This window comes from Hippocampus zosterae, chromosome 9 (assembly GCF_025434085.1).
Source record: "Hippocampus zosterae strain Florida chromosome 9, ASM2543408v3, whole genome shotgun sequence".
In the NCBI taxonomy this organism is placed as follows: Eukaryota; Metazoa; Chordata; class Actinopteri; order Syngnathiformes; family Syngnathidae; genus Hippocampus; species Hippocampus zosterae.
Genome location: NC_067459.1, coordinates 8711564 through 8726987, shown reverse-complemented (window position 1 = coordinate 8726987; position 15424 = coordinate 8711564). Strand labels below are relative to the sequence as shown.

At 40.9% G+C, this 15424-nt stretch overlaps 1 protein-coding gene across 6 annotated transcripts in view; it reads right to left on the bottom strand.

The window, feature by feature from the left end:
- The window catches only part of rap1gapb (RAP1 GTPase activating protein b), a 131770-nt gene that overhangs the window by 45363 nt on the left and 70983 nt on the right, over positions 1-15424 (bottom strand). For all 6 annotated transcript variants that reach the window (XM_052075111.1, XM_052075113.1, XM_052075109.1 and 3 more), the window contains exon 2: positions 8937-9030. Coding sequence is in view for 2 of the 6 variants with exons in the window: in XM_052075109.1 (XP_051931069.1) it covers positions 8937-9030 (94 nt within the window). In the remaining 4 variants the exon portion in view is untranslated. The remainder of the gene's footprint in view (positions 1-8936; positions 9031-15424) is intronic.

Genomic DNA, 15424 nt, shown 5'->3' with positions numbered 1-15424 from the left:
GTCTTAAAGAGGATCTCTGCGGAGACTAAAGAGTGGCCCTTCCTGATTGGCCAACAACTCAAGGTGCCAGATATAAAGATTCGTCTTTTCTTCAGTTTATCACAATGCAACACGAATCGATTCGGGCTCCTGAGAGTCTCAGATTTCATCAGGAAGCCCCGAAGAAATACAGTCTCACGTATATATAGGCATAGTATGTTAATTATGTTAATGAGGGGCGGGCAGTCCTTCCCATTATGTAAAAATCAGAAACAAAGAAAGGTCAATGCAGTTCAAATCTTGGCATTTTGACAAAGTACAGACCACATCTGCTGTGCACAAATTATAAGATTGGAGTTCCTTTCTCAGGGAACTTGACAGCCCTGAGGGGCTCAGCAGAGATGGGAGCCCAGAAGACACTTGGGGGCTGTTAATCACTCAAGGGGAAATAGGATCTAAACTTCACACTACATTCTCTGTTTTAACCGATGTTCAGGAAAGAGACCAGTATCAATAGTACACATAGCAAGCCGAAATTCCTCAACAATGTTCTACAGTCTTTGTTTCTTACAGATCCAACTAAAAGAGAGGAAGAATTCCTAAACAAGAGACAGTAGCTCACTTGCTCTTAGCCTCCAAAAGGTGTTTTCAAGAATTTGCGCTTTGTGCTGCTTCGTTATTGGTTAGTTCATTCTTATATTAGTTTGTTTTATGGTAGAATCTTTGTTTGCCTGATTGGACGCTCTAAATTGTCCCTTGGTGTGAATTTGAGCGTGGATGGTTGTTCGTCTCTGTGTGCCCTGCGATTGGCTGGCAACTGATTCAGGGTGTCCCCCGCCGACTGCCCGAAGACGGCTGGGATAGGCTCCAGCACCCCCCGCAACCCTAGTGAGGATCAAGCGGTTCGGACAATGGACGGATGGATGGATGGATCTTTGTTTGCTTGCCAGCTCTTGCTGCCTTTTGTTTTTTTGACCCATTTTTCGGTTCTTTTTCATTTAATACACTGTAAATAGTCTTTTAGAACCTACATTTTTGACAGGTACCTTGATTATTGCTCGGACCATGTTTTATTATTATTTTTAATCACAAACGGGAACTGAGAGTCATTTCTGTAATGCAAATAACAGTAGACGGTTGCGTAACAGTGTCACTACGAAGACAATGTGGAGGCCTCCCAAGGGTGCAAGTGCTGCTGCTGTTTGAAAAGCACGGCAGGATGAAATTTCTTCAACTCAGTGTTGTCGTGGCGCATAGCGGCGTGCCTTATTAATAGTGCTGCCGCTCGACTGGCGGCACTTGCCCCCCAAAAAATTAAAAAACACAGCATGCAGACACGTAAAAAAGGAGAGCATAAATATCCATGAACCACGGCTGCACAGCTTCACAAGTTCATTAATTAAGTCCGTACATCAGAGTGCCCTTTTTTTCTTTCATTTCCTATGGCAAACATGCAAATGATTTGCCGCCAAAGAATCTTCTCCCCCGGTACCTAATTGATGCTGTCGGGTTTATTCTCATCTTGGAATGGAAACCAGACTTCAAAGAGAGTCAATCAATGACTGAAAAGGTCTGAATAGCTCCAGAAGACTTCCTCTGCCGAGTAAATTGACTCGAGATAAGCCTTACCATGGTCAATGTGTGAGTCTGCACAGTCCACCTCCATATGCTCGACTTGAAATGGAGCATGTACGCATACTGCTGACTGACTTTGAGATTGGGATGTCAGTGCTTGGGAGTGGGCATCGGGAACTATCTTGCTGCCTAAACGGGCTCCAATCAGAAACAATACATTTAAAAACAAAAATAGCAATGATCATTTTAGGAATTCAACAATAAAGAATATTGGGCAAACAAAACAAAAATTAAGAGCGTGAAGTTGAACAGGTCGGCCAATTTAGTGCTAGGTTTGTCCACAGGTTGTACCACAGTAGGGCTGCAGTTGAAATAGAACCATTTGGTAAACAGGAAAAGAACTAAGTCCAGAGACAAAGTGAGACTGAAGAAGTTAATTGCAAATAGTGTAACATCTCATATCCTACCAACATAAAAGATGGAAAATGAATGGACGTGTGCATAGTTAGCACTCAGACATGTTCTACTTGAACAGGCTGCAGTAGGAATTGAAACAGAAAGTAAAAAAGAAGGGGAGCTTTGTTTGCAGTCACGCTTAAAACGAAGAAGTTGATAATGATCGTAGTAGATGGAAATGAATGGGATGAGGCTCCCAGGCGAGGAAAATTTGAAGCAAGCCTTGTCAACATGTTCTGCTTCAATGGGCTGTGATAGAAATTGAACCAGAAGATAAACAGGACGAGAGTGAAATTTGAAGTGACATTTAGAGACACAATTGAAAAAGTTCACTGGAAATATTTTATGTTCCACCACCAACGTAAATGGTGGTAAAATCCACGGAATGTGGTTTCTTTAGACTAGGAAAGTTAGGGGCAGCGATTGCCAGTACTTCAATACACCGTGACCATTCTATTATGTTTTGCAACTGCATATCCATTTTTTGGTATCAGTGTTGCAATATAATTTCCTTTTTTGGATGTCATTGCTTGGAACCATGCTCCAGTGGAGTTGTTTGTTGGAAATAGAAAAACAAGATGGTGAGGAAATTGAACGGGGAAGAGGCACCTCATTATGTAAACATGAGTTTGAGGAAATAAAAACAAACTATGGTTTATTTTGCACCAATGCACTTCCTCGAGTATTTTCTGCCATCAGAAATACATTTCTTAATCCGGGAGTAAATTAAATAAATTACCACCAGTGTGGCAAATTTAAGTTTCAATCGCTTTCCTTGTTACTTTGAAGTGCCTGCCTTTCTTTCGAGAATCAATTCTCTCGATTGGTGCATCAAAAGCTTTTTATTCAAAAGCGAGCAGCAGAAAGGTTGTCCATCTGTTTACAAGGTGAAACTTTTTATACAAGACAATACATCTTTATTTATATCGTGCTTTCACAACAGCTGCAGCTGTAATAAAGTGCTTTTGAGAACTGAAAAGACAAACTTGATTGGTGAGCGGCAATCACACAGCATGCAAATCTTCATGTAAAGGCTTTGCAAATCATTCATGCCGGTGACACCCAAACACAAACAAAAATGTCAAGTCAAGTCACCTGTATTTATAGAACACTTTCAAACAGCCATCGCTGCATACAAAGTGCTGTACATGGAGCAATTTAACATGCACAATAAACAGTATGACAAATCAGTAATAAAGGCGGTACAAAGCACCAAACAGTAAAACCAATAACAAATCTAAGTCATGCTGAGTCGAATGCCAAAGAATACAAGTGAGTTTTGAGGAGGGTTTTGAAGATGGGCAGCGAGGAGGCTTGCCGAATGTTCAGTGGGAGGTCATTCCAGAGAGAGGGACCAGCAACAGAAAAGGCTTGATCCCCTCCGAGCCTCAGTTTAGTTCTTGGTACTTCTAATAATGTCTGGTCCACAGACCTTTAGGCGCTGGGCAGGTGTGTAGGGACGGATGAGCTTAGAGAGGTAAGGTGGCGCGAGATTATTCAGAGATTTGAAAGCAAAGAGGAGGATCTTGAAAATAACTCTAAAATGAATGGGGAGCCAGTGAAGGGATGCCAGAGTAGGAGTTATGTGCTCCCTCTTACGAGTACCAGTCAAGAGGCGAGCAGCGGCATAATGGACCAGCTGAAGGCGCTTAATGGAGGACTGGCTGACTCCAAAGTACAGGGCATTGCAGTAATCGAGCCGGGCATGAATTACTGTCTCAAAGTGTTCATGTGAGAGGAGAGGTTTTATTTAAATTGTTAGAATATAAATAATACATAATAAATAAAATAATAAAATATAAAATAAAAATGTTAGAAATATGGCTAATGTATGCTGTTTAAAGAGAGAGATTGCAATTCCACCCCCCCTCTGTTTGATAAAAATGTCAGGGTGACTTCTCAACTAAATCCAACTGTACTTATAGAGCACTTTAAAACAACCACCACTGTATACAAAGTGCAGTACATGGAGCAAATATCATATAACAAACAATAAATTATTTATGAATACAGTAGAAATCACAAAAACAGTAAAACTACGATCAAGTCCGACTCATGCTGAGTCAAAAGCCAAAGAATACAAATGAGTTTTGAAGACGAGTTTTAAAGATGGGCAGTGAATGTTCAGTGGGAGCTCATTCCAAAGAGAAGTACTAGCAACAGATAAGGCTCGGGATATCTCAGCCTCCTCTTAGTTTTCGGTACCTCTAATAGTGTCTGGTCCACACACCTGAAGCACCGGGCAGGTGTGTAGGGTTGGAGGAGCTCAGAGAGGTCAGGTGGAGCGAGACCATTTGAAGATTTGGAAACAAATACCGGTAATAGGATCTTAAAAAGAACTCTAAAATGTATAGGGAGCCAGGGATGACACAGTCTGAGTTATATGCTCCCTCTTACAAGTACCAGTCAAGAGGCGAGCAGCAACATTCTGGACCAACTGGAGACGCTTAATGGAGGATTGGCTGACTGCATTACAGTAATCCAGCTGGGATGTAACGAAGGCACCTAACAGTAGTATCAGAGTAAAATGTCTGTAAAAAAAGGTCCCCTCTGGCTCCATCTCGTGCCTCTAATCGCGTCTGAGAAAAACTAGCAAAGAGAAGCAGAGTGAAGAGTCCTCAAGATGAGAGCATTGAAAAACAATGCAGCCCTAGTGACATTTCTGCCAGACAGGTAAGTTAATCACCTTTATTTCATTGAACAAAATATAATCATGAACATATCAAAAATATTGTCATAGTACCGCAAAAATTGTTGGGGATGGGGGAATTCACACACGCACGATCGACGGCGCAAGGCAGTATCCGATTGCCCACGTCACATGCGCGGCCAGTTACATCATCCACAAGGGGGGGGGGGGGATCTTGCAGTTCACATATATAAACACATTTTTTCGCACACCAATTTCATACATAGACCCAGCAAGTCTATTTCTGTTTCCACACATGCCCTTCAACCTCCTTGACTTTAATGCAAATGAGGGATGCCGCTATTATTGGCTTGGAGTCGGCTACATTCTATCTCACAATGGCGCACGAGTGGGGAAGCGCCCCGTTACGCTCAGTTCTACCTGCACAAAGCCAAGGAAAAAAACAAAAGAAAGAAACTCCACCCATGTACATAGTTACACAGCGCTGTGTGTGCCCAAAGTGTTATACGGAGAAACAAGTCATGCTAGCGCTGTAGCAGCTTTGGCTACTGTCAACTTGTTTACACCATATATTATGAGTTTAATATTGCCAGCACTGCTGTTTTATTTAAGCCATTCTGTGACTGTTTCGGAGAATTACACACTTTCATCACATCATAAATGGCCATGTTTGAGAACCATGCTCATGTTCGTTAGTATGGGGCGTGGCTTTACCCAGAGACTATTGGGGCTAGGGACGGAGTGGTGAAGTGAGGCTATACAGTATTCACATCTTGCTAGTAGTTCTATATTGTATGTATATTGTAGGCGCGTGTATTGAAACAAGTCTGAAAATATAAGTGAACAGTGACTTTCTGAACAGTCTATAGAATTAATGTTATTTCTTAAATGCATTTCCAATGGGGCGAGATGGAAAAAATACACATCCTATCCTTTGATTTGGAGAGCTTAACATCTATATTTATCTCATAAGTGTGCTGACCCGATCAAACACTGCAAACATCTGGCACAGACACTTATGGGGATGCGTGGCTGTTTTGTTTTGTTTTTTTATTTTTTTTTTTAGGCAAATCGCATAACTTAAGATACTGTTAAACATTTGTAGAAAAAGAAGTTGTACGTGTAGTAATTGTAGTAGAACAAGAAGAGATAAACAAAGCTAGGCTAACTGTAAGCATATCAAGTCAATCAATTAAACTGTATTTATGTAGCACATTTCATACATAGAATAAAGTGCTGTGCAATTAAAACTTGAAAATTACACCATAAATAGAGAACCTCCCTGTCCCCTACATACAGGAAATATACATCCCACATGCATGCCACAAACACACCCACCCACACACACCCAACACACACACAACACAACCGCACACACACACACGTATACAAAACATGCACACATACCTTGATTATAACCTTGGTAACTAGATTCTGGTTGTAATCTTGAAGTATTAATTTTTATTGGGCAAATGACAAACACTCAACACAACATTTTTTTCCTTATTATCGATCTACACAATGCGATCATCTGAGAATCTGTGGATGGTCTGACGTCTATGCTGCATCGACAAAAGCAGTTTGCAATTAGAAATATTAATCATATTTAACATTTACCATTTTATAAGCAGTTCGGGAAGGAATATTTACACTGAACACTCGGCACATCACAGGATAATCGCACAGGATAATCATTTTGAGACATGAGATAATCCGGCCTACTTTGAGTTTCATTCAAAGTACTGAGGTAAATTAGGCCTGATTATTCATGTGTAGTGTACCGGTACTCCTATTTTGTAAAGATTTTGGCTGCAGCAACATGCTCCCAAATCCACCTCAAATTAACGCAACGCTACCAAGTGGATTCATGTCTTGTTAATATTGTATAAATTTATCATTATGTTTGCATCAAAAATGTTTTTAAGGGTCCATATTCTCAAAAGAGCAACACGAGTGTGCCAACAACTGACAGGTGCATCCTTTTAGTTTTATATTCATATTTTTTCATCATGTTCCTGTTGTAAAAAGTGCTTTATTGTAACCATCTGGCTCCATCCATCTGAATTATCAAACAAAATGGTCTTTGTTTTGTTTCAGGAATGGTGGCGGCTTTGTCCGTGGAGACACTTTTATTCATTTCAGTATGTTCAGTATTTGTCATCTAATGGCAATGGTAATACAAACAAATAGTTAACATTTTAAGTAATAGAAATGACAAGCACGCTAGTAGGGATTATTTCACTTGTTCAGAACACATTTGTCACCTGTTGCGATTGGCGGATTTCCTTGGACACACCCATTTGTGATAACCACCCTTATTTTTTTTATGTGCATTATGATTCCATGGCAACTTGTGGCTGAGTGCCTTACTCCAAAAACAGCAGAAAGGAGTGAGAACTGGCGTAAACACAGTCCATGAAAGACAGATGGCAAAAACACATTAAATGAAGTACAGACTCACTGTTTTACAGTATATCAAGGAAAATGGAGAGGGGGGGGGGGCTTAATGGCAAGGTTAGCCCACTTTTGTGTATTGATCCACTTTAGGTTGTTTTTTTTTGGGGGGGGGGGGGTTGTTTGGAATCATTTTTTTGTCATCCATTGGCGATTTATTTGAGGGAACATTTCCTGAGCATTTTGGGTCCTGCTGCTACAAACAGAAAAACAATGACAGAGACAGCTGGCAGGAACAGTCAATAATGCGAGATGAGGAAACTACTGCTCATTAAGAGCCCCGATAACAAATACAACACTTAACTATCCACCTTATTCCAGACAGCTCTGATGAGAAACAATTATGGGCGGCTTTGTGTAAGACACTGCAAGCCAGCCATTTGTTACAATGGCTTTAGTCTCCCGGCGTGCCTTATTTTGAACATTTTTTTTGTGTCCTTTTCTCAACAATCATTAGTCTCTGTAGGGTTTAAAATTTGATATTTACTGACAGTTGGACTTTCAACCAGAAAACATTGAAACTGAGGCGACAGAGGGCAATGTTGTGAACATGAGGGAGAATGTTGCTGTGAGAATTGGTCATTTTCAGGGCTTGGGAACACAAAAGGATTGAGCTGAAAATCTTTTTTTGGAGAGATCACCTAAACTGTGCAAGTGTATTCCTCTCATTTTGTGGACTAAAAACCCACAAAGCAGAAAATACAAGTATATCGAATTCTGTGTTACAACGACGACCGGAGAAGATTTGCCAGGTGTCACTTGAAGACAGAGCAGTGTCACAAGACAGGTGATTTTCAAGTGCATGGTAGACACAATACTTTAGTATTAGTCATGCCACAAGATGGAATTTTAAAAGATTCTGAACAGTTCATCTGTGATGTGCGTTTAGACTGTTTGGTCAGGTCCAAAAATACAATTATTTAGCACAGAAGTTAATGAATTGTTCAAAAGTTCGTATTTTAATCTTCATATTATGTTGCTGTTATCATGCACCAGGTTTTCCTTGGTTTTTTTTGGAGCAGATGTTGTTACCATGCAGGTAACAAGTAGTGCAGTTTTATTTAAAAGGATTTGGCTGGGTCCTACGTCCGCCGAAAGGTAAATAAGATTTTATTATCCAACCTCTGTGAACAAAACTCAAACAACGGTACAGGATGTGATATGCTTCATAGCTTTTGAGATTGCTCATTGCCTGACTGTTGGAAGCGACAGAGTTCAGAAAGTAGCTAAACATGCGACTGTGCTTTGTCGCTAGCCACATTTTTTAAATTGTTGATGTCACCCTACTGTACTACCATGCTACATGAGTAGCTAGTGGAATTGAAATGTTTTCTCTTTTCAGATGTGACACCTGGTGTTTCCATAAGTCTGCGAAAGTGGATTCCAGTTATCATATAAACAAAACGCAGGTTCCAGTTCATACTGTAATCGTGCCCTAATTCACACAGTCTCACGGGGCCAAGGAATAAGATGGATACGCATTAAATGAAACATTGAACTACCTCTTGTTTCCAAATCGAAAATGCCAAAAATGGAAATTTAACGTAGAAATGGGTTTTTAATTTTTAAAGTTAAGTATTTGCTGTCCAGTGGTGATGTACCAAACAGTCGGAAATGTCCTAACTATAATCTGTTGCTAGGCAGAATTCCTAGCACATGAAACTTGTTTTCTCATGGCCCTTTTTTTAACATATGGCTGGATGCATGACATTTACTTGGCAACATGGAGCAGAGAGAAAAACAGTTCTTGCTAGTATTTATGACAAGCTCCATTTCCTGGTTGTGATTGATGAAATCCTAGGATGTTGTCCTCGGCTCTTACCTGTGAGATAGCGAGAAAAGGCAGCAGTGGACCGGAATATTGGAGTGAGCGCTCTACTTCATCAGGGATGCGGGGGATCCTTCCATCGTGCTTCCTGTGAGCACAGGGGGGGGGGGGGGTGTTAGAGATTAGGACTATCCGAGTGTTGATAGATTGTACTAATGATTCTACAAACTGCAATTTCCTGTGGAATGGCCCATGGATGTTGTCCCGTGAGTCTGTCAGGGGAATAAATTCTTTCTCCCCAAGCCGTTGGTCATGCACATAGTAGACTGTTCCACTTGACCGCTGGTGTAGCCCAGATAAGTGGTACAGACAACTAATTGTTGTGCTGCAGTGAGCACTGACCCACATTTACAACCTATATTTTATTTGTTCCATGAAAATGAACTAACTTCCCCTCCCAACAGTTGTTCTTGACTGCTGCGCGTGACTGATCCTCCAATTGGTTGGTCAGAGCGAAACTTGTTACATCTGAGCTTGATAACAAAACATGTCTTCAGCAATCTACACTTGGAAGGTTCCATCTTTACTAATTTGCATATCTGACGATAATGCTGGTTGATACCCACAGCAGCTCAAGATCCAAGATATTGAACCCTGCTATTGACTATCAGGTAAATTGCTTTGTTGTTTTGGCCTTGCAATGACATCATTCCTACTTTTCTTGTCTTTGATTTTCCAGCAGGAAAAAACTACATCTGGAAAAAAAAAGGAAAAATAGGTATCTTTCAGAAAATGGATGGATGGATGGTTGGACAGATGAACGGATAGATTGCAGTAACTGTGACTGCGTTCATGAACAGTAATGTTATTTCACACCACTTAGCATTTGATAGTTTTTGCTCAAATTCGACAGTGACAACATTGATACTGTGCAAACATTAATGGCTACAAAACCTCTTATTCGCGGGATTTTCTGTTTGGCATCTTTGGCAACAAGGGAACAGTAGAATCACCTGATTAAAACCTCCAATCAGGTTTGCAGGGAAAATCTTGAAGTGCACAACTGTTATCTGCATCATATTTGAGTTGAGACTGGTTTTGCTTTTCAGCCATCTATTGTACTTTCAAAAAAACATAAACCAAACATTGTGTATTTAATCCACGCATATAGTGCAGTTTCGACTTTCGGCCTGCTAGGCTAATGCTAATTTGCATCTATGTTGTGCAACCAGCACATTAAAAGAACAACAACAACAAAACAATACAACGACTCACACTTGAGTGGATGTCAGAAAATATGAGAGCCCAAAAAATCAACCAGGTAAAAATGATACATGCTTCATATCAAACATTCATGCAACATGCTATGATTACATAAATATTGTTCACTTGGCCTTTTGTTCGAAAAATATATAGTTATATGTCATGGTACTCCATTGTTTCATATTGCTTCGCTTGGTACCTGAGAAGCAAGCAATTAGCTCTCAAATTAAAACAATATTTTTCCATCCATCCATCCATCTTCTACCGCGGGGCCGGGTCGCGGGGGCAACAGCTTTAGCAGGGAAGCCCAGACTTCCCTCTCCCTAGCTACTTCTTCCAGCTCTCCCCGGGGGATCCCGAGGCGTTCCCAGGCCAGCTGGGTGACATAGTCTCTCCAGCATGTCCTGGGTCTTCCTCGGGGTCTCCTCCCGGTGGGACATGCCCGGAACACCTCACCAGGGAGGCGTTCAGGGGGCATCCGAATCAGATGCCCAAGCCACCTCATCTGGCTCCTCTCGATGTGGAGGAGAAGCGGCTCGACTCTGAGCCCCTCCCGGATGACCGAGCTCCTCACCTTACCTCTAAGGGAGAGCCCGGACACCCTGCGGAGAAAACTCATTTCGGCCGCTTGGATCCGGGATCTCATTCTTTCGGTCACGACCCATAGCTCGTGACCATAGATGAGGGTTGGAACGTAGATCGACCGGTAAAAAAATATTTTTAAATAAGTTATTTTTCACGAACACTTTGACTCCCGATTGAACCCGCTTAGGTTCCAGAAAATGCTGAGAAAATTCCACCCTATGGTGTCATGTCCAATATCAGGAGTGAAACTACAGCACATTTTCAAAATACACGCACCAGCAAAAATGCAAACTGCTCCGGCTTTGTGGGGCTTTGGGTAAGGAGGCCCTTCCAGTGCCACCAGCTGGTGAAGGCACGCAAACCAAAAAGTGTCACGTTTCGGTTTTTCGGTCTGGCCAGCAGGTGGCATGAGCGGTCTTCCTAGCACACCTGCTGGCAATCGTTAATCCATAGAGACACTATTTAAGGACTCCAATGTTCTACACCTGTTGTGGGAGTATTGTTTTTGGCATTGCATTCCTCATTGCTCATTGACTTAGTGGCTTTTGACCTCGTCGTGTTTTCGCGTATAGTCTCGGTACCAAGTTTTTGTGTAAGTACTATTTTATTTTGATGATCTGGCTTTTCATGCGTGTACAAAGTGTTACATTGTTTTTCGTTCATAGTTTGTGGGCTTTACTTTCCTTTCTTGCTCTTTTGTGCAAGCACCTTTTGTTAGTCGTTTTTGATTTACCTCCTGGTCCTCATTGTGGACCAGCGCTTTATGTTCTCGCTTATTTTCGGTTCGATTAAGACATTAAATTGTCTTTACATCGGAGACCTTGTTTTTGTCTACGTTTTTTGGATCCCCCTCCCTAACTCGGTTTATCCGAGTTCGTAACAAAAAGAGCAGCACAGTGATCATTCAGTGCTGCAGTGTAACAGTGTTTATTAAACTGGTCAACATAATTTCCAGATTTCTTTGGCATTGATTCCAGATCTGCCCTCATTTTTTTCTCTACAGCATCAGGTTTTAACAATAATAATAATAATGTTTATGAAGGACGGCCAGGTGTTCGAGGGGTTAGCGCGTCAACCTCACAGTGCGTTCGATCCCAGCTCCGGCCTTCCTGTGTGGAGTTTGCATGTTCTCCCCTGGCCGGCGTGGGTTTTCTCCGGGTACTCCAGTTTCCTCCCACGTTCCAAAAACATGATTGGTAGCTTAATGGAACACTCCAAATGGTCCCACGGTGTGAGTGTTAGTACGGATGGTTGTTCGTCCTGTGGGCCCTGTGAATTGGCTGGCAACCAGTTAAGCGTGTACCCCGGCAAGTGCCCGAGGACTGCTGGAATAGGTTACAGCACCCCCCGTGTCCCTTGTGAGGATTAAGCGGAACTGAAAATTGATGGATGGATGAATAAAGCATGAGGTTCAGCAACAGGTGGAATTTCTGGAATGACAAAGCTATACATTACAACGTGTGGTGAAATCGCTGAATAGACAACAATAAAAATATTTCAAAAACCGATGCACTGGAAAAAAAAAGTACACTTTTTAAAATCCGCATCATAAATACATTTGAGGATACATAAAGTCATCTTTGATTAAGTTTTTCTGTTGACAGTGTCATTTGAACTGTATTTAATTGTGTAATTGCAGTTGCATTTTAAAGAGTACAAGATAAAGTACTATATTCCCTTATTAAAACACATATTACAATCTTATTTTTGTTTTTAGGACTTGGGGATGCTGACACGGATGGCACCTTCATTCATTTTAACTGGAAAAGAAGATTTGAGATGCAATTGTTTGGAGTTGCGAATGTTGTCATACTCCATCGTGGCCATGATCAGCAGAGACAAGATTGGAGCAATCTGATTGGTCACTAACGGATGCGATGGCATCTTTCGTGCAAAGGCGCCCACAAATAAAATGTATTATTATTATTATTATTGTCGCTTTTCTCGCCCTTTTGATCATCTCACTGGTTAATGATCCAATATTTTGGATTTCACCATACTTTGTAGTGAACCACCTGCTCTGTTTGAATTCATGTTTTACTCAGAGGGGAAATAAGGAGTTGAGAAGTAGTAATGAGTAAAATAAAATGGAAAAGAAAAAAACACAAGAGCAATAGCACCTTTTAACTGGATCCAATTGAGATTTTGATTGTTTCTGCCCCATGCAGCCGCAGTATTTGCATTTTTAAATGGAAAACTCTGGCTTCAGAGGCCAAATTGAGGCAGAATACTTTTTAAATGGCCCATGAAACTAAATAGAGGCTTTTCATTTTTTTGTTCTTGTGGCACTCCCGTGCACGTGCATGTGTGAAATGAATTAGCAAGTGATGTGCGCCACATGATTTCTCACATTGTCTCACGCATCAGGCAGTCACTGACTCAGAGTGGCGACCAATGGTGACCAATCTGTGCATGCATTCTGTTCACAAACCTATGCTGGAGCCTATCTGGACAAAGACCAATTGGCATTGGGAGGCCATAGGGGGCCATGCCCACCCATTGAGATGCTTATGCCACCCATTTGACAAATTGATTTTTAAAAAGATGTTTTTAATCATAATCATAATCATAATAATAAGAAGAATGTAATCATGGTAGCTATTTTTGTGTTGTGAAATGCCAATGTTGAGTTGTTAATCACTAAGACATAAAAAAATATCAAGAAACTGGTGTGATTTTGTTTGAGGGCCAGCCTGATCGGCAACAGCCAATCATGGCCTCATTAAAAATAATGTTAGGTGCGCAGGTTCATATCCGTTGAATGTTGGCGTGCGAGAGTCCTGCACGTTTTTCAAAAGAAATCTACAAGTTATTTTGTGTGCTACCGTGTAATGTGGCAAGACATGTTTGTAAAATAAGTACATATTTGTGAATAAGAGCACCTTGGGCAGCAGAACTAAAACTCAAAATAAGCCCAAAAAAAGCGTATATCGCTTAATATGTCAGAGAACTGCGATCAGTCTTCACCAAACGGCTTGTGCACATCCCTACTTATGCTCAACATCAACCTCTAAAAATACGTATTTTGTATTTTATGGAAAAAGCCTTTTTGTCAGTCACAATGTAAAACACATTGCTGAAGGTTCAGCTGTTGCGGATGCGCTATGTAAATAAAGATACCTTTAAATTGTGTTGAATAAGCTTTGTAGTAAACACCTCTATGGAAAGAAAAACGTCATACCCATAAAATCCGCAATACTTGGGCAATCATTGTAATATATTCAGAGGTTGGTGTAAGCATAAGTGGAGTCAAAATAAATTTTGGTGGCAATGGTTTGCAGTTTTCAGCCATAAGACAACGTTTTCCCTCCATTTTGTCACTGTTGCGTCACAATACGGCAAGTGAGGAGGGACATTTGACATTTATGGCAGAATTAATGAGCCATTTGAACTAATATTGTTTTTTAAACTTTCTGCTGTAGATACCCGCTGAACCTGGTGGCCCGTCCCAAGCGATGTCGGTGCATCCTCCATATTGAATGCGGCAATTGTATTTGCCATAAAATTGGCAAATAATTCATGATATTGAGTCAGAATAACATAATGCGATCAAAATCAATGGTTAGGTCTGGATCAAATGAGTTCTGGCTTGGTCATACATGTCCAAGGGGCAAGGCATCTTCAAAAATAGCTTCACTTTGCCACGTCCAATAATTATTATTATAATAATTGACCCCCTCCACCATGCTTTAAATGTGCCCCCTTAAGGCTGTGCTCTGGGAACGGGTCTGTGTGGATGTGCTTGTGCTTAATTACAATCAATTAAAATTTCAGAATTAATTTAGCAGATTGCAAGCCCCAATACACCGTTCAGTGCCGCGAAAATCTCAACCTGAAGGCTGCAAGTGTTTGTGTCTGTCTACTGTCAGTGTGCTGTTGTACAAGGGAGATAAGAGTATCACCCTATCTTGACACGTGAAGTGAGGATGTTCTATGAAGAAAGAATTAAGAGGAATTCAGTGGAAACTCAAGATTGCATTTGGTTTGTGTCAAAGGAATCCGAACTACAAGTTGGTTTTTTTTTGTGATGCCGGCACAAAACGGCTTGTTGTCAACCGTTGGTAAGATCACATCATACAAGGAAAAACTGTAGTGAAAGGGATTGTTTGGGTGATATTGTCCAACATGACAGCCAGCATGTGGACAGTGGCTTCACACCGGCATGTCCACGTTAGAGTGCCTCGGGGTCACAGTTTCGGAAAAGCTACATGTTAAGTGAACAGATTTTTGTTGGTCCAACATGTACTTTTGTGTAGGCATAAGACCAATGCTGGAAAAAGTAGCGTTTTTGGTTGACAGTTGAGCGGGGTGTCCACTGCATTTGAGAAACTGATCATTTTTTCATAATTTTGAAGCCTCAGTGTATTTATACTGCCCAATCCGATAATGGATGGACAGATTTAAATACTATTTATGTGTACTGCAATTTTTCTAATAATTCAAATTTCGCAGCAACTTTTAATCAGAGATGGTTTATGGGCAGCCATCTCGTAATCTCTGCATCCCGCGTCCTGGATGCATAATTTTCACACCAGATTTTCTGCACCATAAATCACACCTAAAGTAAATAATCCGATGTGGATTTTATATGGATCAATATTCTGAGTTCTTGAACGTAGTATTTTAAATGTTCTGTAAAGCACTTTACAGCTGCAGCATTTGTGAAAGTTCTGTATAAAAAAAGCTGGGTTGTA